At 38.1% G+C, this 22,973-nt stretch overlaps 1 protein-coding gene across 1 annotated transcript in view; it reads left to right on the top strand.

Annotated features, from left to right (window-relative positions):
- LOC139728782 (uncharacterized) overlaps nt 1-17,925 on the top strand; it is a 97,230-nt gene extending 79,305 nt beyond the window's left edge. Inside the window, exons 42-55 of the mRNA XM_071639723.1 lie at nt 205-325; nt 719-852; nt 1,407-1,617; nt 2,385-2,584; nt 2,930-3,106; nt 3,750-3,980; nt 9,440-9,610; nt 10,079-10,282; nt 11,796-11,971; nt 12,356-12,470; nt 12,991-13,200; nt 14,812-14,982; nt 16,500-16,680; nt 17,185-17,925. Of these exons, the coding sequence (XP_071495824.1) occupies nt 205-325; nt 719-852; nt 1,407-1,617; nt 2,385-2,584; nt 2,930-3,106; nt 3,750-3,980; nt 9,440-9,610; nt 10,079-10,282; nt 11,796-11,971; nt 12,356-12,470; nt 12,991-13,200; nt 14,812-14,982; nt 16,500-16,680; nt 17,185-17,296 (2,414 nt within the window). The 3' untranslated portion in view covers nt 17,297-17,925. The remainder of the gene's footprint in view (nt 1-204; nt 326-718; nt 853-1,406; nt 1,618-2,384; nt 2,585-2,929; nt 3,107-3,749; nt 3,981-9,439; nt 9,611-10,078; nt 10,283-11,795; nt 11,972-12,355; nt 12,471-12,990; nt 13,201-14,811; nt 14,983-16,499; nt 16,681-17,184) is intronic.
- Nucleotides 17,926-22,973: the final 5,048 nt, after the last annotated feature.

Here is a 22,973-nt window from a genome sequence, read left to right on the forward strand (position 1 = left end):
TAATACTGGCCTTTAATTAGAAGCAGTACCGACTGTCGAACAAAAGCTCGGTAGTCTAGAGGATTCAACGCCTGTCTAGAAATCATGAGATCGTTGGTTCAAACCCAACCCTAATGCCCATGACTTTTCATCATGGCTACAAGAACACTTAATAATAACGAAGGGTAATTTATCAATCAGTCATATGATTGCTTTCGTCATCAGGTTACACTGGAGAGCAATGCGAGACAAATATCGACGAGTGTGCTTCTAGTCCCTGTGAGAATCTAGGCACTTGTGAAGACATAGTCGCGGGCTTCCTTTGCAAATGCACTGATGGCTTCAGGTAATAAAAGTGATGATTGCTGTTTTCAAATTGATTTCTTCATCGACACAGCTCATGATTTCTTCATTGACACAGCTCAGAGAACTACATGTTAGAATGGCATAAATGCTTATGACAGAAACGGTCTGAGGGAAGAAGTTTTGTATTTATATAGTGTAAGAAAGTAAGAGGCACAGGGGCCCTTACTTTAGTTACGCAAGAGTGTCAGGTAGTCAAATTAGGCACGATCATGTACTTTCACACATACACACACACACACACACACACACACATAAATGCAGTCATAGACTGCATAATATTTCAGAAATTAAGTTGGAGGTTGTTTGAAAGCTACTTAATAATACCTTTGTTTTGTTTTGCTTAATATTTTTCTGATTTGCCCTTTCATTATAGTGGGATCACTTGTGCAGAGGAGAGCATGGAGTGTGAAAGTGACCCCTGTCTTAATGGAGGCACCTGTGTGGAAGGATTCCTGCAGTTTGTCTGCCAGTGTGCTCCTGGCTACACTGGCCAACAGTGTGAAACTGGTATTAAGAATACATTTGCTCTGATTTTGTACAGAAAAGATTAATACATACATATCTTTATAAAAAAAAGGATATATATATATATGTATATAATATATATATATATATATATATATATATATATATATACACATGTATATCCATATAAATTTCATTAATTGTATGATCCTATAGTGTCACGGATTCATCCTATAAGCTCATCCTATTCTTAACAATCCATTTCTGTTTTATTAGATGTCTTAATATTATTCTGCACAGTATGCATTGTTTGTTTTATGATAATGTGCATTTATTCTCACAAACATGTAGTACTATACATTGTATCCTTTATAGTGTTAACACTTATTTACGTTTTTGTTTGTATGCTTTATATATCGCCTTTTGTTAGGTAGAAATAAAAAAAAAATCGAAATACAGATACTGTATGTATAGGCCGACCTGCTATTAAAATGATCAATCAACTAAATCTTACATTGAGTCATGGAATGTATTTTGCTTGGACTGTATGACAGGTCGTTTCTTTTCTTTTCTTTTTTCTTTTTCTTTTTTTGCAGCTCTTCCGACTGATTTTGATCTCGAGTTTATTGGCCAATCCAAGATAGTCAATATGACTAGCAACAAACAAGATAACCTGAGCAGACTTACACTGTCGGTCTGGTTAAGGAGCCTTCGTGTAATTCCAGACTTCCGTCTGTTCAGTTACAACTTCCAAGATAAGAAATGTTCTGTGTATGACATCTGCAACTTAAAACTAACAAGTGAAAGGTAACTTGGTTTTCTTTTGTCGTTGTTGTTGTTGTTTCTGTTAATGTTGCTGTTTGTTGTTGAAAGCCACGAAAGATCCACAGTTCAAGCAAGCTATCTAATGTTCGTCATTGTTAATGTCTCCAGATCTCTGATACTCCTATATATTTCAGATATTTCATAATATATCATGAACCTTATAGGTTTCTAACGTTATCAACTTATGAATGGCCTATTACGAGAGCAAGGTATTGTTTGTTATTTGTGTGAAATGAATGCTGAAACCCAATGTATCCAAGTCTGTTTTATATGGAAATTACTACCTGGTGAGAGTTATTTCTATTTGCTATGGTTGAACTGCAATAACTATTTAGCCATTATGCGGTAGTTAAAATTTGATTTATTTTTTCCAAATAGTTTAAAACCATCTTTTAATAGAACTGTTCAACATTATCCTTCCTGTTGCATTTAGCTGCAGATTCGGCGAGGATGTGACTCAAATTTCGAGAATTAATGAAACGTACTTAACCACTTTCCATGTTGCGCTTGTGGCAACAATAGACTCAAAGATGTCATTAATTGTATACAAATTGTTTAAGGATTAATTCATCAAATAGCACTTCAGGAAAAATTACAGAAATGTCATTATTCAAAGTTCACATTTCATATTTACTGTTGAGATTGATGAAACCTAGACAACAAGAGTTCTGCCAGGGATCCCTCATGTATGATTTGTTTTATACACCAATCACAAGACCCAAATTGTATCTTCTCATTCTACTTACCAGCGTAACATACAACGTTGGAACTTCGCTCTGCGACGCCAAATGGCATCACATACTTATCACATGGACATTCACACCGACCAGTTCCTGGACTCTTTCAGTGGACAGAGAGGAGCCTCTATCAGGCAATGTTACCATGGCAATTGGGCACGCCCGCTCTGGAGGACGGATCTGGTTTGGAGCAGACATGATAGGCGACACAGGTAGGAAAACAATTTGATCTGTTATTACTGGCATTTCTGTCATAGCAATTGGTGACCTTGTGCAAAAAAAAAAAAAAAAAAAAAACGTGTCTGATGTATTTTGGAATAATTAGAAAAGGACCATTGACACATTCAATATCTATTGTACTTTGGTTCGTTCGAGCCCAACTTAGACTCTTGTTCTCATGTACAGTGATGCTCTCCTATTTGTGTTTTATTGTTGGATTGGTTTATCATGTACTCTTTGATCAGTTTTGTCTTTTCAAAATGCCTGTTGAAAGTGGCAGTGAATGATGGTAAGCTGAAGAATAATTTTGACATTGTCTGTTTGGTACACATTGACAGATTACATCGCCATCAGTAACTACAACGTCTGGAGTTCAGTACTGTCTGTTGCTGAACAGGAGGGCCTTGCGTCATCATGTCAGCCTGCCATCTTTGGTGACATGGTGTCATGGACAGACATGCCTTCACATGTCAATGTCTCGTCCAATCAGCTAGAATCACCGTCCCATTGTGATGGTAAGACTATTAATACACAGCTGATTTTGGTCAGATTCATCCTTTTCTTTTTTACATTAGATCAAACTTGTTTGACGTATTTCAGGCATTTTGATTGCATTTAAATTGATACATGATGATGCGTTAAATTATGAGAAATGCTTTTACATTGTATAAATAAGCGTTCATAAGAAGTGTATCTTCCGATAATAGTTTGATATGAATTAGCATATTACCACGATACAGGTTTCAGGTTGCAGTTTAGTAATTTCAAGTAGTTAAAGACTTGTTGCTGAGTAATTATGTATAGTGAGCAGGATTCATTCTGTATTACTTTAACATGTATAGGAATTAAGATGGTCAGGACAGCCGCCTGGAATATGCATTATGAACTAATGAATCAATTGCATTCTGAGCGATCATGATACCAACATAAAATCCTTCTGTCAATTTATATCCTTACAGAATACATCGTATTACCTATGATGAACGTTTTTAAAATCTATGCTAAAAGCTCTAGTGAATTTGTTGATGTAAGGCTGATGATACTAGCCAAAGAAATATCTATAGGTCACGTCTCATCTTCTCACAACTGAACACATATACTCAACAACATGGGATACATGTGTGAGCAATCAGGTGTGTTGTGTATCCTCTCTTACAGATATTAACGAGTGCCTTTCAAACCCTTGTCAGCATGGCTCCTGCCATAATAAACTGGGATCATTTTACTGCGAGTGTGAAGAGGGCTACACAGGCATCCAGTGTGAACAAGCCCAAGACCTGTGCAGTCCAGAATTCTGTAAGAACGGTGGAATATGTGAAACCCAAGAGGGAACAGCCGTCTGTTATTGTCCTGATGGATATTTTGGCAATTTCTGTGAAACTCAAAAAGGTATGATAACTTAGACAAATATGTATCAATAACGTCTTTGAATGCTTTATAAAGCCCTATAGGCTTACTTTGTTTCATCGGGTGATCGCGTTCGGGTCGGGTGGTCGCGATACACGACCTTTCGTAGATTATATGCCCTGATATACGAAAGGTCGGGTGGAGCATTTGAGAATTAGACCCCTATTTTTTACGAAGTATCGGGTACAGCTTACCCGAATTTTCGAGAAAAAGCCAGTGCAAATTTACGAACGTTCGCGTGTTTTATCTCCGAATACGCGATTGTATTCCTATGTTTTTACACTGAAAAAATTATCACAAGCGTTTGTATACAAGGCTAGCAGCACATAATGCTCGCCGTGCATAACTATGGCAAAGCGATACGCTCGCGTGCGATAAAGTGATCATGCAGGTTTCAATGGACGACCATTCATATTGTACAGTATGTGCGGCGAAAGTTCTAGTCGTCTCGACTCGTGGATTACAACGATCTGGTCCTTCCTTTTATATCTGAACATCTTGGCAACATTGTTATCGGCATTATCGTGGTTTCTGTCTCCACTCATTTCTTCACTGCTGGTGACAGCTAGCTCATACCACCTCCATGGACTTTATTGGGCTGAGTCGTCATATCGGTCCCCTCTAAGTGCGTGTGTCTTTACCATGTGCAAAGTCTATGGAGGTTGACAGCAGTCACCGGCTGCACTATGACGAAATACAAATTATGAACACTTGTACGTGTAACTGAATGGCGGTGAATGGAGTGGGGACCTATTTCAGGATAAATGTCCTTTATTGTACAAAACCACATAGTATCGATATGGAGACATTCTTTTACATCACTGCGAATTAAAACTTTAGTTCTTTGACTGAAAAGATGGAATTCTTTTCAGATATGATCAGAATCTGGTTACCGGTGCATGAAATAGGCCTAATCCCTTCAAAATTTGATAAGATTGTGAAACCTTTTTAATCCCTTTCTGAAATATTTTTCAAAACTGATCAGTTAGTTTGGTTGGTCAAAGTAGACTCACACAGAACTCTGATTAATTGGTTCAGTTCACGTTCTCTGCTTTACCATGCAATTCTATGTTTTGTCGACCCTAAAGACTGTGCAAAATGCAAACTTTGGGATTGAATGAGCATAGATTCAGTGTACCGTCGTGATTTTGTTGCAAACATTTTAACATAATTTAGCCATGTCCATATTATACATGACGATCTGGTTGCCATAGCGAGGGTATACACTGACAACCATGTCTGTAGGTTTTTTGCGTGTTTTACTGTTCCATCGGGCCTAATAGAGGATATTTTCGGAAGTTTAAATACAATCCCTTACGAAAAAGTCCTGTGGTACTCCTGTGGTAATTACCACAGGACGGTACCACAGGACAGTACCACAGGAAAGTACCACAGGAAAGTACCACAGGACAGTACCACAGGAATTGTCCTGTGGTATTTTGGAACATACCACAGGACACTACCACAGGAATTCCTGTGGTATTTTGGGACGTACCACAGGGCAGTACCACAGGAAAGTACCACAGGACCGGTACCACAGAACAGTACCACAGGACAGTACCACAGGAATTCCTGTGGTATTTTGGGACGTACCACAGAGCAGTACCACAGGAATTCCTGTGGTATTTTGGGACGTACCACAGGGCAGTACCACAGGACTAGTACCACAGAACAGTACCACAGGAACTGTCCTGTGGTATTTTGGGACAGTACCACAGGACAGTACCACAGGTCGATCATTACCACACAGCATTACCACAGGGCAGTACCACACAGCATTTCCATGGTACCACAGGAGAGTACCACACAGGATAGATCGAAAAAAAAAAATCTGGGAGACTTTTAGCCACATATCAAGGAATGTTTCTGATAGGTGAGTGATGGATTTTAGGACAAACATGGCCCAACTTCATAACCTGTCCTACTCCTAACATATAACCTCAAACGAGAATCTAATGGCCAAGTGCCAATCTAGTCCTATAATAGATCTATATAGTCATATTCTATTCCTAGGTAGCCATCGACCCTCTCAGTACATAGGCCTATATATATGGCCGTCTATCCGTAAAGCATTAAGGCATGGTTACTAACTCGATTATACTTTATTATCAAGATATGAAATTACACTTTCATAACAATATCTATGATATTGGGAATAACATAACATAATTAGACAATCTTTCATAAAGTTCAAAGTAAGTTCCATCATTAATACTTTGACTTTTTAAGTCATATATGTATTTTCTAAAATCTAGAGTGCTTTTTATGAATATTCATGAGCTATGTAAAAATTTGTACCACAGGAGTACCACAGGAGTACCACAGGAGTACCACAGAAGTCCTTATGAAATTTCTCATGCTTTACATCAGCACTTTCACTAAATAGGTAATACTGTAGGAGTATAGGACAGGATAAGTAATGGCAAATCAATTGTTATAATTCACAGCATAACTCATCTATCAATTAATTGAGGAATATTAATATGTGTTTTTTTGTTTGTATTTTTGTTATAAATTTCAGTTGATTCTGCCTTACAATTTTCCTGTGTGGTACTCCTGTGTGGTACTGCTGTTTGATATTCTCCTGATGTGATAGTCCTCTGGTATAAAATGTTAAGAAAAAAAAAAGAATATCCTGTAGCATTTTTCTGTGGTACTGACAAATTTAATTTGCTGTGTTGTACTTCTGTGTGGAATAGCACCATATTATGATTTTCTTGTGGGATTTTGGACAGTTCCTGTGGTACTCTCCTGGATACATCGAAAATTACCACAGGAATTCCTGTCGTACTGTCCTGTGGTACGTCCCAAAATACCACAGGACAAGTCGTGTGGTAGTGTCCAGTGGTACTATCCTGTGGTACTGTCCTGTGGTACGTCCCAAAATACCACAGGACAAGTCGTGTGGTACTGTACTGTGGTACTATCCTGTGGTACTGTCCTGTGGTACTGCCCTGTGGTACGTCCCAAAATACCACAGGACAAGTCGTGTGGTACTGTCCTGTGGTACTATCCTGTGGTACTTTCCTGTGGTACTGTCCTGTGGTACTGCCCTGTGGTATTGTCCTGTGGTACTGCCCTGTGGTACTGTCCTGTGGTACGTTACAAAATACCACAGGACAAGTCGTGAGGTACTGTCCTGTGGTAATATCCTGTGGTACTGCCCTGTGGTACTGTCCTGTGGTACGTCCCAAAATACCACAGGACAAGTCGTGAGGTACTGTCCTGTGGTAATATCCTGTGGTACTGTCCTGTGGTATGTCCCAAAATACCACAGGACAATTCCTGTGGTACTGTCCTGTGGTATGTCCCAAAATACCACAGGACAAGTCGTGTGGTACTGTCCTGTGGTACTTTCATGTGGTACTGCCCTGTGGTACTTTCCTGTGGTACTGCCCTGTGGTACTGTCCTGTGGTACGTCCCAAAATACCACAGGACGAGTCGTGTGGTACTGTCCTGTGGTACTATCCTGTGGTACTTTCCTGTGGTACTGCCCTGTGGTACGTCCCAAAATACCACAGGACAAGTTGTGTGGTACTGTCCTGTGGTACTATCCTGTGGTACTTTCCTGTGGTACTGTCCTGTGGTACTGCCCTGTGGTACTGCCCTGTGGTACTGTCCTGTGGTACGTCCCAAAATACCACAGGACAAGTCGTGAGGTACTGTCCTGTGGTACTATCCTGTGGTACTGTCCTGTGGTACGTCCCAAAATACCACAGGACAATTCCTGTGGTACTGTCCTGTGGTACTATCCTGTGGTACTTTCCTGTGGTACTGTCCTGTGGAACTGCCCTGTGGTACTGTCCTGTGGTAAGTCCTAAAATACCACAGAACAAGTCGTGTGGTACTGTCCTGTGGTACTATATCCTGTGGTACTTTCCTGTTGTACTCTCTTGTGGTACGTCCCAAAATACCACAGGACAATTCATGGGGTACTGTCCTGTGGTACCGTTGTGTGGTATATATCCCAAAATACCACAGGACAATTTGTGTGTATACTGTCTTGTGGTAATGTCCTGTGGTACTTTCCTGTGGTAATGTCCTGTGGTACTGCCCTGTGGTACATCCCAGAGTACCACACGATCCTGTGACACAGTACCACACAGTTCCTGTGTTAACATATATTTGTGTGGTACATTGTGTGGTACCAACCAGTACCACAGGGAGTACCACATGAGCCTGTAAAACAGTACCACACAGTTCCTGTGGTAACATTCATTTATGTGGTACATTGTGTGGTACTGACTAGTACTACAGGGAGTACCCTACAAGCCTGTGGTACAGTACCACACAGTTCCTGTGGTAACATTACAAGTGTGTGGTACATTGTGTGGTACCGACAAGTACCACAGGGAGTACCACAGGACTTTTTTGTTAGGGATGTATTCATATTCTCCATCCTGTAATGTTATTGTTTTTATTTAGCCATAAAATTATGTTTCTGAGGATATTTCATTCTCTTTTATTTGTTATTGCCATTTTTGTGCTATTTTGTGGCCTGTTTGATGTCTTTTGCTTTGATTTATTCACTGGTTTCGCCGTCCCTGATTCACCCGATACTTCGTCACTTGAATGACACTTTTTTACGTATCGTCGCGTTAAACGATCAGCCTTATGTCAAGGATTATCTGTATTAAATTGTGATTATTTTACCCATCCTTACCCGACCCTTCGTAGATTAGGGCACCTAATCTACGAAATGTCGGGTAACGTGACCACCCGACGCGAACGCGAACACCCGAAGGAACGAAGTAAGCCATATCTATAGATATATTTGCAAAGTGCATACGTTCTGAATATATATACAAATCTATAATAGACAGTGGGAATGTTACCCAAAAAGCTATTTTTTTTTATAACTGATTAGTAAATAGAATATCTAAGTCCACCTGAGGGCTGTCGCTCTAAATTTGCTAACACAAAATTGGATTTGAATTACAATGCATTTCAAAAAGCTTTTTTATTTTTAATTTTCCATTGCAATGGTTTGATGGAAGGTCGAAATTTTCTTAACGCGGTGAAACTTTACTTTCACAAGGGACACTTTCTAGTTCTTTTAGCAAGGGAGTCTCCAAGTGGCACCCAAATTTATGAACAGATATGACAGAAGTAGAATCAATGTGTTCTTTAGTATGTTAATAAAAGCAGATCACCTTTTGAATCGACGGATCGACTTAATCATTCATTGAAAGACTTTCATTTTGAAACACAATGGTGAAATGGTGAACACAATGCCACCGTATTTCTTTAATGTAAATGCATCTTATTGCATTGCACTTAGTATCAAACACATGCATGACAACGACATTGCATTTAGTAATGAGATTGCATCCATATTTATCAAAATAAAGTTTGGAATGGAAGAATATCAGAGAGTGGTGCTCTCATGATAATATCGTCATGTTCAAGCCCGTTTTGAATATCTTGTGTGTCCATTCAGTGGATGGCGGATGGTCAAACTGGTCATTGTGGAGTGAGTGTAGCTTGACCTGTGCTGGAGGTGTCCAGTCTCGCACAAGGACCTGCACTGACCCAGTCCCCCAGGGTGGGGGCCTCAACTGCACAGGGGAGGAGCTGGAGGAGAGAATCTGCAATGACGTTCCCTGTCCAGGTAATGCAAACACCCCTATTTCTCTCAGGGGATAAGGTCCTACTTCACAGCAGTTCACGTGTACGATGTAACAGCATGGAATGTTCGTTTTGGGTTTTTTTTTTTAGGGTCCTTAGTATAATCAGGAAGGGATACAGCAACTGTTTTTGCTTCATTGTTCCTGCCCAGTTAGGTAGTACGAACACCGCTGTTTTCCCTAGCAGGAAGTCCAATATTAGAACGCATTTTTGATTGTGTTACTGAGTTAAAGTGTTCATTAGGAAAATAGAAAAAAAATCGAATGTATACTATTTACTAAAAAGAAAAATTTGACTTACAATTTGCTAAAAGTGCAGAACTAAAAAAACATGGAGAATGTCAAGGCTGTCCGGGCATTATCGAGCTACCCATGTAGTGTGTAAGCAAAGAAAAACAAAGGCAGGTTAACTAATGTTCTTACCTCTACCATTTAATCTTTCCACCTGTTAGGTTGTCTCGGGTTGAAACGACCCTTGAGGGGTTTCCTCCAATGCCACGAAGTGGATGACATACAGACTTGCAACATCGGTTGTCGCGACGGCTACGGCTTTGCAGAGCCCATCCAGGAGAGCTACACATGTGGGGAGGCTTCGAATTATCGATGGAGCCACCAGACAAATGATAATCCATCAGCAAGACTGCCCCCATGCACTGGTAAGACGATTCTCTTTAATACCTAGTGCATGGTGTTGTTAGCTGGAATGGGAATTGTTGTTTCTTATACTATAAGGAATGACAAGGACTATAACATAGTCCTATTTCATAATTATTTCATAGCCCTCGTTGACATTATGAAAAGTGTGTGTTTATACTTCTTTATCCAAGCGGTAACCTCAGATGAATGATAAGGATAACACCTGAATGTTAATTGTCTTGATACAGCCATACAGCTAAATCTAGGCTTGACCTTTTAATTTGCAAACCTGTCGCTATTAAAGTAGAAAATATCTCGAGTGAGTGCCTCTAAGGCATAGAATAAGAGCTTTGTCTACACTGAAAATATATATGCCAAGTTACAAAACTCTGAATGATATATGTATTTGGCCAGAAATTTTAGCTCGTCGGAGCCAAGGCTCAAGTAACATAATTTATTGTGATCATTCATTAGGATCAGTATTGTATTGTCCGGCATGTGCACTGTGTGTTGTCCGTTGTCCGTCGTGCATAAACTTTTTTTTTAATATGTTATAATAATTATATTGAGCTCCTTGAAAACCACAACACAGATTTTCACCAAACTTGGCAGGCAGCATCCCAAGGGAGATACCAGGGGGCCCTGAAGCCTCTATTTTATCATTACGTTAAGGATTCTTTTTTTTTTTCATAATCTTCTGTATATCCAGAAGTACTGGAGCTTTAACAGTAAGTGCTGTGAACACATTCATAGGTAAATGTAGTTTCAGATTTGTTCGTCATGGATCCGTGGTCCCCCTTCCCTTGGGACACAGGAGTTGGGGATACCATGGCCCAACGTTTTATGTTTTACTTTTTTTTTTTCAATACAGGTCCATGTGAGAATGATTGTATACACCTGTGAAAAGATTTGAACCTTATGGCATTCTCCATGACAACTTACAGACTAGTTCCAAGAACAAGTGGTCAAAATAATGGTGTACATATTATTGATTTGGTTAACTACACTGAAATCCATCCATTCTTATCCAAGGGTTTCTTGTTGCAAAAGACTTGCAGATAATTGCAAATATGCTTGAAACACAGATAACCCATTGAAATTTCATAGATGCGCGTCTTAGTTTTTTGTGCATAAATGAGCTAGCTGAATAACACCTTTGATATTTTTCTTTAAATTGTAGTGTGTGTTCTTGTGCCTTTGGTTTGTTTTGTCTTGTTTTGGGTAATATTTACTATTTCCACTAAAGGCTATTTTTTCATTTTTCTTTCCTTTCCCTCGGTTTCTGTGTATATGATTCTAGAGTGTATTGATATTAACGTGTGTTAGAGAGTAGGCCTATAGTCCAAAAAAGACCAGACGCCTGGTAATTTTACTGTCATTGAATGCTGTTGAAAATGTTTATTTTTGTGATGTCAAAAACGTACATGTCGTCGACTTATGAACAAGAACAATGTTTTGATCTGATCAATAAAATCTAGAAAAAAAAACATTTTTTTTTTAATGAATTCAACAATGTATTTATTCATAATGCAGAACTTGTGCAAAGCCTGGGTAGCACTGGCATTGTGTCAGTGGCATTCCCCACCGCCGTGTGTAACTCAGAAACGGACAGGGAGATCCTAACAAATGCGGCGAATGATCTCCTCACAGAGAATTCAAATGAGATCGAGTGCATTGATGACAAATCTTGTCGCATCGTTGACATTCAGGTCAGTTCCTGCAAGTCTCTGTGTATTCTAGTTTTCACATATAGTTACTAATACTTTTCACTGCGAATCTATGGTGTAGGTCTTTATTGGGGAAGGAGAGGTATGCTGCGTTCTAACCACATAAGTATTTCGTACGAAATAAATATGGACAATGAGCACTTAATAAATTATATCTAGTGAGAATTATCTGTTTTTGTCCCTGTGACCATACTTCATTTGAGATTGGTCATTTGAGATTGATATGTATTTATATGAATGAATAAATGTTTAAAAAAAAGAGACATTAACAACAGATGCAGCAATTTTTGATATATTTCAAGCTAACATCGTTGTGTGTGTGTATGTATGTGTGTGTGTGTGTGTGTGTGCGTGCTCTCGCTGCAGGTTGAGAACTGCGAGCCCCAGATAGGACGTCGATCTGTTCGAGACGCTCAGCCGGTCACCATTAGCATCACCGTCCAGCAGAATGCAACCAGCTACATCCCTCTTCCAGGCTCAGGTGTGTGCTGCTGGTATCTCCTCCGTGGTCCCTTTATGCCCCATTTGATTCTAAAATGATACATAATAATTACACCCTGCCATATGACGTTAACAAAAAAAAAGGGTCATGCATGTGTAAAGTTTGAGAAATCTAAATGAGACTGTGATAATTGATTTTAATCATCTCAAAACCAAAGATTGTGTATCCTTGTACACCCAATAAGAAATGAAAACCAATTAATTTATTATATAGGGTGAGTCAGAAAAAATCCCATCATTTTGAAGTTATCTTGTTTCGATTATGCATATCTAATCATAGGATTCATAATATTTCAGGGTAGAATTATCCTCCCACCATTTTTGTAATCTTTGTTATTTGGATCCTTACATGCAGGACTGAATAACAAACAATCATTTTTTTAGAAGATTGTAAAATCTTACTTGAGGAAAGTGGCAGGTTGTATTATGTGTTATTTAGTCATGCATTGAACGTTCATATATTGCGCCACATGCTTGCTCTTTCGGTTTTTGATATAAAGGTGGCTCTTCATCTGAAATCCTGGAACCAAGTGAAAGCGGATCACCACTTGACAATTTCTACTTGAGCCTGACGTCTCTGGTGAACAACGGATCCTTCAACCTAGTGGTAAACAACCAAGAAATAGCCTGTGACCCAACCTCTTTGACCGCGGATGTGTGGGAAAACTGCCCGCGAGGATTCGTGGACAGCGTCAACCAAGGATATTGTGGTAAATGTCTGCCACTTAAGGGTGATTTCGTACGGTGGTAACGTTCTTGAACAATGGCAAGCAGATAGTGATGGGGCGATCCACGCATTGATGCGCGTCATTAAACAATAGCAACAACAAAACAATATAAAAAACAATAGCGACTTTGAAATTTGTGAAATCAGGTGATCCGTTTAAAGCGAAATCGGTGTGACTGGTCACGTATTTTTTGAGGTGTTCATCAAAGAACAGATTAAAAAAAGAGAACAGGAAAAAAAATTCCCTCGCCAGGATTCGAACCCGATTTCTTCCGGGCGAACATTGTAAGCTACAAGTTCTACTCACACGAAGTATTAAAAAATTCTCGCTAAATCGAAACTTCAGCCGAATATATAAACGTGATTGTGACATTCAATAAAAAACTAACAAACATACATAGATACAAATAGACTCCCAAAGGGTCAGCTACATTGACAATCTAGAGCTGGAAGAAACCCGTGCAAGGAAGCTGCACTAAAAACAAAAAACAAAAAAACAACAGACAACAAAATGACTGCCACAGGAATAACATGTAAAATGGTATGATTTTATATCTTATCAACGTATTTCGCAGTGACGACGCCATTATGTTGAAAAACTGATATGACTAAAGTAATGATTAGGAGAAGAAAATTTGATCAGTTGCAACGTATACACTGAACTCTGAAATTTGGCCTATATTGAATAAGGGAGATACCTATTTGAGCTCAAATGCTTCTGAAATTCGATTACGTCATTTTGAATTGTCTTTCCAGTCTCGGTGATCCATCATACCACATAATACATGTCATCAACTTTCAGAACATAATAACACAACGAAGGGGGGGGGGGGGGGGGGGTCATTGTCTATATTTTTCCAGTGTTTTCCAGTGCTCATGCTGACACATTCAGTTGGAAACGTGAACATTTTACAACTCACTTTTCCTGTTTTTCCCTTCTTGCTGACAAAAGAAGCTTAAAAGGCTTACTTTCCCTGGTTCCATTCACTATCATTTCCCGTAGGATTCATGCACATACACAGATGTGTACAGTAGTGCTTAATTATGTCAAGTCATCTAACCATGTATTGCAGGATAATGATATATTATTGTTCTTTTCATTGCCGTACTTGGAACAGCAGTTCAAGGTGCTAGTACCGTGTCAACGTAATTTTTGCTGCATTTCTTTTATTTTTTTCTGAAACACTATGCACATTCTATGTCATGATCATTCGCACACTATATTTGAAACTGTTTGGATTCTGCCTGTTAGGAATAATAATTTATGTACGAGTAGAACTTGTGAAATTGATATAAATATTTGATCAGGGCCCCGTTTTATCCAGAGATTTTATCTTAATTGATTGTAAATTCCCTTACCACACAGAATGCCATGATCTTAATTTCGCTTTACGTCTACACTGCGTGTTAGCTCACCTTTGCTTGATAGTAATGCACCACTCTTTGCACAGGAAATAAAGGTGTGATATACTATTTTTCAAGTTTGATGGTTCCTTAACTCTAATTAGAATTGATAGTTCAAGGCGTTGACATTGCTCAAAAGAATCGTGTTCATTTTGGGTATCTCCCCTTCCGGTTTGCATTTCCCGTTCAGCGCCATGTGGAGCTGGAACCTACTTTGCGAGGGAGAACGGGACAGAGTACACATGTCTGCCATGCCCGGAGGACACTTATCAGGATGAGGAGGCCCAGGAGAAGTGCATCCCCTGCCCAGAAGACCACCACACCCTTGGGATGTATTCTACCAATGAGACTGACTGTCAAGGTGAGATGGAGGCTCACCTCATAAACTCATTTTGAAAAATTACAATACATAGGACCTACATGATATGTATACACTGAGCAAAAAAAAAAAAGTATACGCTTTTTCAAGTTTAGATTTCGCATAGAATATTTGGCTGAAAGCTTATGTATTATATACCATATTGAAGGTAATTTAATTGGCTATTAGGCTGGTAGGTCAATAAAAAAGGAAAACTTTACGCATGAGTGAACACCGTTGTTTTCTCTTCCAGGGCACAAAAGTAAAAATCGCAAAACTGAACAAGTTGTCATTCACGCGTATGTGCTCTTCCATAGAGCAATAAGAACAGACAAAACATTTTACACAAAAAGAAACATGAATTAAGTTGCAAAAATAAACCTTTGATCTCTATGATATCTTTAAAGCACAGAAGACCAGTGAAGGCTAAAAATGAGGGGAGGAAAATAAATCATCTTACGTCAAATCTAAATTCAAATGAAATAAGAGAAGAAATAATAATTCATAAAAATGGTAGAAATTTGAGCTTTTTTTCATATAAGGAAATTGTTAATGTTTGGCTCTTGAAATTGTCACATGGATTTTGAATCACCAGATTTAAAGAAATAAAGGAATTCTGCTCATTTAATCATCTTTATTATATGCTTGCTATTCCTTATGTCATTTGAAGTTTGACTTGACAGAAAATTCTTATTTTTCCCCTTTAGTGTCCACTTTGATTTTTATTAGAGGTTATCAAAAGATAAAGAGAACAAAAACTTATTTCCCTATCTGCCTATATCATCCATGTCTCTCAGTGTGTTAAACTGGTCTTTTGTAGTCAATGTTATCTTGAAGGGCATTTGCAAATGAAAGAGAATATGTCAATTTTTGTAATTTTTAATGTTGTGCCTTGGAGGACAAAAACGAATGTGCTCACTCATGGGCAAAGTTTTTTTTTTTTTTTAACTAACCCATTAGCTTAATAGCCAATTAAGCAACCTTTAATACGGTATATAAAACATTGATTTTCATCACAAATCTGATGAAAAACGTTACCTCGAATAAGTGCTTATTTTCTTTTCTTTTTTTGCTGAGTGTATATTACGAATTTAATATATTACATCATATTCATGATGATTTTGCCGTACCTTTTAAACTGTCAGGTTTTCAGCGAAAATCGAAAGATAATTTTTCTTTAGAAATTATTACTCTGTTCTGTTTGACTTTGGCAACACTGCACTTTACGTTGTGTATAGGGGCCTAAAATATCCAATCATGTCTCATAGTAGAGAATGATAAGATGGAACAAGTTAAATTGCCAACCTAAAAATAAACAAGATTCTCAATAAATAAAACAGCAATACAAGTACTTAAGAGGTTTAAGATTTTTTCCCTCTCCTTGTCACTGCTTGTAAAGGACAGAAGTGTGGTTTTGGTTCGCTCAAATTTGTATGTTTTGTTTTAGTTTTGTTTTGATTTGTTTCCCTAATTTGCACTGGATAAACACCCATATAAAGTGTTCTTTGTTCTCGTTTTAGCACCTAGCTACACTACGACCACACCCCACGTACCCATTACCGAACACCCCTCTACATGGCAGCTGCCCGTTGGCGCCATCATTGGGATTGCCGTGGCAGCGTTCTGTGTGCTTCTCACAGTCGCTGGCATAATCTGTTGGACTCGCTTCCTACCATCGGACCATCTCAATCTCAATTCTGGGTACGCCCCTCTACACATTCTCCTCCCTCTCCTTCATGTCCTTCTCCTTATTCTTTTCTCATAAGTATGTTCTCTTCATGTTTTCTGGGACTTATGTACACGTATATTAGTCTATTATTAAACGTGGCTGCTTGTATTCCACTGTTTTCTGCTGTTGATAAAACCATCATATTACTCTGCAGTAACTTTGCCGGATTGTTGTTAAGTATAATGTAGTTAAATATGGAAACCATTTAATACAAGGAAAATAAACAGAAGGGAGTCATTTCTAAAATCTGTACTTCGTAATAAAATATAGAAATTTAAAGAATCGTACTTTTGAATATGCAAGAAGAGAGCACTATATCAACTTTCCTCATGTACATTATTTGCATAACGGAAAAGAATAAATAACATAATAATTTATATCAGGAAAGTGCATTATTGAAGGCTAATGATCACACTCTCTTATTACTGAACCTGCTTTTTGGAAGTTCACTTGTCGTATTTTGCTTCTCCTTTTAGGGTGAAGAAAGACACTGAAACGAAAGACAATTCTCAGATGGAAGATACATCTACGCAGCCGGACAAAAGAGATGTAGTACAGATGGACGTCTTCGATGAGAGCAAGGCATAAGCGGAGGGGGTACCGATTTTACTCTCCGAGCATTCACACGTACCGAGATTGTTTAATTTGAATCACGACTGCATATTTCGAAATTGAGCAAATTTGCCATATGAAGGCAAACGAGAATCGGGTAGGGTGATTTTGAAACTTAATTACAATCGTGTTTAAATTACGGTCCGGAGGTGTTTTACAATCACGTTTCGACAGAATTAAGCAACGAAACTATCGTGTAAACATAACTTAAAGGGATCGTATAGTTTTGGTTGAGACCTAATTTCATGTTTCTAACATTTTTGGTGAGATAATGAGAAAGCTCTTATGAAATATGAAAGAGTATATAATTCCATGAGGAATCCAACGTTTATATGATGAAAATTGGTTTTGAAATGGCTGAGATATCCAAAACAGTGTGATTATAATAAAGTGTGGGACCCACACTTTATTACGATCGCTTTGTTTTACTTTGTTTTTGGATATTTCAGCCATTCCAAACCCGATTTTCATCAAATAAACTTTAAATTCCTCTTAAAATGGTATCCTCTGTACTATATTATATAGTGTTTTCTTGGTATCTTGCAAAAACTTAAAAGCCCAATTCTCATCTCCACCAATACTGTACCATCCCTTTAACTCCAATCGAGTGGGGGGGGGGGGGGGGGGGAGCGGAGATAACGGTGACCTTCCAATCAGAACATTTGTGGAGTTATTCCGACGTGTCGTTAATCCGAAAAATGAAGTAAAGTTCTTTATTCTGCAAAACAGACAGTGCGTTCTAACGAACCTTTGAACTAACCAATCTCATTTCATTTTCAGATTAACGAACTTTGGAATAACGAACTTATTTCATTGTAAGATTTAATGAGGCTTGGGAATAAGGAACCTTCGGAATATGTGGTACGCCTCTTCGGAATAACGAACTGTAACCGAAAATATGGGTGTCTTCGAGAATAAAGGTTATTCTCTGTTTACGTGTGTTCGCTTTTGTAAATATTTTGGTTTCTAGACAACCAAGATTTGAAATGTGGTTGCATGAAGTGTTCATGCCCGAGACTTGATGAATATTAAACTCACCCATATTTTATATTTTACGTGGAGGATTATTTTTCAATGACGGTAAGACATAAGTAAAAAATAAGAGCATTCTTGAATCAATACTCCTTATAGATGTGAGTGTGAATGAATGTAAATGCATTTCAATCATTTTTTTTTTTTTTTTGCTGTATGAAGCGGTACCTACATCGCAGCATAACAGTAAATACAGCTTGCCGCATCAAACATCAAGATGACTGTTTGACATACCATGCTATTGATAATGGGTGCACATCACGAGACCGACACCCACGAGTCATACAGCCCACGAGTCATACAGCCCACAAGTCATACAGCCCATGAGCTATACAGCTCACGAGTCATACAGCCCATGAGTTCGACACTAATCTAACAAGGCCCACGCATTAAGCGCCGTGTTGTATCTGTCGAACTTGTGGGCTGCTTTTACCTAGTGTCGAACTCATGGGCTTTATTTGCCTAGTGTCGAACTCGTGGGCTGTAGGACTCGTGAGCTGTATGACTCATGGACCTGTTTTCAATGTCGAACTCGTGGACGGTATGACTCGTGGGTGTCGGTCTAGTGGGATGGCCCCGCTTATAATCAGAAAGGAGGAAAATTGCTTTAGTTTCTCAGGTTGTATGCCATCAGTTCTACGAAACTGCAGAACTTTGTTGTACTTCAGAAGTGATGCAGTATTATTGTGTCGTATTGATGTGACCGACAACTCAGGTAATGTAATTACATAGAGAATATGATAATGATGATGTTAATGATACGAAATAATGCTAAAGATGTTACTTTGTTGTACTACGGTTTGTGATGAGATACAAGTGGTATTGATTGGACCGACAACTCAAGTAACGACGTGATTAATGATGCTAGAGAAAAAAAAAGTAGATAGCATTTGCACTAGTAAATGACAGCTGACATAAATTTTGTCATACACAAGAAATTTCCTCGCAGATTTAGTTATACCTGTACAGTATATCTGTCTTCAATAATTTCGATCATTCCTATCATTCTGACAAAAGGAGCTTTCGCTCTTATACACCATGAATATACACTGTATTTACTCACCATGTAATGTGACACGTGACACCAACTCTCTCTCTCTCTCTCTCTCTCTCTCTCTCTCTCTCTCACACACACACACACACACACACAAACACACACACACGCACACACACAGCATTTTTTTTTTGATGGATAGTTGTCTTTTCTCTGGTTGCTACTTTCTGTTTCATTTCTTGTTTATTTTCCTCTGTCTTTCAATGTTCTATCTTTTCTTCTGCTTACTCAATTTACGTCTTTCTTTTGTAGCTATAAATATGACACGTGTGTTTCAATTTGATTTTTAAAATAGGCTGCATGCAGCATTTACATGAACCTACTCAATTACTCTTTTCTTGCATTGGATTATTTCTGTTTCTTCGTTCTACATCATGTTATTCTGTTTCAGTGCACATTGGTAATACATTGCTTCAGGTATTTGCAGTTACTGTGTTGCAATGTGTTGTAACTGCAATCACAGATCCATTCTCAGGATTTTGTTTTGTTTTGTTTTCCTTCTCATTCTATATAAAGGGAAAAATATACATTCAATATTTCTTAGCTAAATGTCAGCGCAAGTAATAAAAGTGTCACATTCGCTATTTGCTTGCATATAGATTGGTTAGTCGACAAAAAAACGTACGTATGATACAGAGTATCTGTAGACGTGTACACGGATTATTTTTTCTCTAAATATTTTGTCAGCATATATTGAGAGGACGATTTAAACTTTTGGACTCTTTTGTTGTTTTTAGTGGCTAGATAGTGTTTCTTCTCCGATCGCCACTCTCTGTTTTATTTCATGTTTGTTTCCCTCTGTCTTTCTGTCTTCTACCTTTCATTTTCAAACTCGGTGTTCGTCTTTCTTTTCTAGCTTTTCTTCATACTTATTCTTATGTTATATGTTTCATTTTGCTTTTACACGATAGGCAGCACGCAGCAAGTACATAAGCCTAACTCAATTTACTTGTTTACAATTTTGCAAATTTACCATTTTACTTTCTTACTTGCTAGGGTTTTTACTGCTTTCTTGCTTGACGCATTTCTGTTTCTCATTCTACATGCTTATTGTGTTTCATATCCATTTATGTAATGGCGTGTTTCAGATACTCACAGGAACTGTGTTACATTGTTTTGCAGCTGCGATCTCATCCATGTTCCTTTAAGATTTTGTATTCTTTTGAATTCCCTATCAGTTCAGTTAAGTTCATTCTTTATTCGTTTCTCATTCTGTATAAAGAGAGAAAAAAATGTATTCACTATTACTCAGCTACAAGTAAAACGAAGTGATAAAAATGTCACATTATTTTGTTATTAACTTGCATGAAGATCGACATGATCAACAAACTTATCTGCTTATAGACAGTGTCCTGTAGAAATGTATGAGGATTGAAGAATTACCCGCGCAAAAGAAAAACGTACAATGGCCGCAGCATACGATGCTGTGTGTTTTGTTTTGTTCTGTTTTTTTTACTCAGTTTACGTCATTATTTTCTAGCTTTTCTCCATTAATATACTTGTGTTTCATATAGGTTGCAAGCAGCAGGTACATGAACCTAACTCAATTTACTACTCAAGTTCTTGCATGGCGCATTTCTGTTTGTTGGTTTTCATATTCTACATGTTTTATATTCCGTTCAATTTACATTTAAGTATTAGGCCGTTTCAGGTACTTGCAGCTACTGTGTTGCAATGTTTTGTAGCTGCGATTACAGTCACACTTATTTAAGCTATCGTTTTCTTGCATATAGAAATTCTTCTCATTCTATACTTAGTTAAATGTTAATCAAAACGATAGAAATGTTGCATTTGTTACTTGCTTGCATGAAGATTGGTTGCTCGACAAACTTATCGTTTCCTGCAGCTTGCATAAGGATTGGTTGATCGACAAACTGAGAGGTAGAGTGCCCTGTAAAAGTATACACGGATTGAGGAAACCACGCGGAATGAAAGCGTATAATGGCCGTAATATACAATGTTGTCAGTATTTTTGATGGAATATTTGTCCCTCACTCAGTTTACGTCATTATTTGTAGGCTTTTCTCCACTCTACTTACGTTTCATTTTGCTTTATAGAATAGGCTGTAAGTACATGTAGCAGGCACATGAACCTAACTCAATTTACTACTCAAGTTCTTGCATGACGCATTTCTATTTGTTTTTTATGTTTGCTTGTTTTTTCATTCTACATGTATAATTTGGTTCAATTCACATTTATGTAATACGCTAGAAGGTATTGTTTTGCAATGTGTTGTAGCTGCGATGACATCCATGTTCCTTTTAGATTTCGTCTTCTTTTGTAATCCTCATTCAGTTTAGTTAAGTTCATTTTTTAATTACTTTTAATTATATAAAAATATATACAGGCATATTCGATATTACTCAGTTACCATGGTTACATGTAAACCCAAGTGTCAGAAATGTCATATTTGTTATTTGCTTGCATGAAGATCGATTGATCGCTAAACTTGTAGACAGAGTGTCCTCAGGAAATGTACACGGATGCAGAAATCATTCGGAATAAAAGCGTATATGACCGCAGCATACATTCTTGTCAGTATTTTTGATGGAATAGGTACAACTGTACAGTGTTTACGATGTACTTATATTGTATGCCTCCCCCTGCACCCCCGCGTTGTTGTTTTGTTTTGTTTTGTTTTGTTTTGTTTGTAATGTCCAGACTCGCCATGAATATTTTAAGGAATGGTACAGTTCATGGGCGATTCAGGAATTCCGTAAAAGGGAGGCGCCTTTGCAAATTAAAAGGGGCCGGGGGGGGGGGGGGGGGGGGATGAGGCGCACGCAACTCCCCCCTCCCCGACATTTTGTTTCTTTTTCTTTTTCTTTTGTCTTAACAAAAAAAAAATCATAATAATAATAAGGGGGCGTGCCCGGTGCAACCCCTTTGGATTGGCAACTGTAGTTTCTAATGAGATTGAGCTTCAGGTTTCTAACATTTTTTGTTTTGTTTTTGATGACCACATTTTGAGAAATTGAGAAAACTCATATGAAATATGAAACGGCACATAATTCTAAGAGGAATCCAAAGTTTATTTGATAAATTCGGTGTTGAAGTTTCGTAGTCCCAACCAAGCCGTCAGATAAAACAACGCAAATCAAAATCCACTGTGAAAAGTCGAAGAAGCATTCTTGTATAAATTTCTTATTTAAAAAATGCATAAATTTGCATAATTAATGAATTTTAGCATTCTGTGTTAAAGTTCCAGTGCCCTTACCTATCTCAGAGCAATCAGAAGCAAACTCGGCCTAGAAATGACAGAGAGGAAGCAAATCTTATCATTTCGAGCACACAAACACATACACACACGCACACACACACACATACACACACATACACACACATACACACACACACACACATAAACAAACACATAAATACACACATACACATACACACACGCATGCACACGCACAAACAAACATAGTCCCCTTAGGTTACCGAACTCATTCGTTAGAGACAAAAACCAAATGCACTTACAATATTATTTGTTTTGTGAAGACTGTGGAGGAGCAGAAAGTTACCAATATGTCCCGTCAATGTCCTGCACATTTTGGTAAATTTAC

The sequence above is a fragment of the Diadema antillarum genome, unplaced genomic scaffold, assembly GCF_040938485.1.
Source record: "Diadema antillarum isolate AM-2024a unplaced genomic scaffold, OU_Dant_1.0 seq00000198_RagTag, whole genome shotgun sequence".
Classification (NCBI taxonomy): Eukaryota; Metazoa; Echinodermata; class Echinoidea; order Diadematoida; family Diadematidae; genus Diadema; species Diadema antillarum.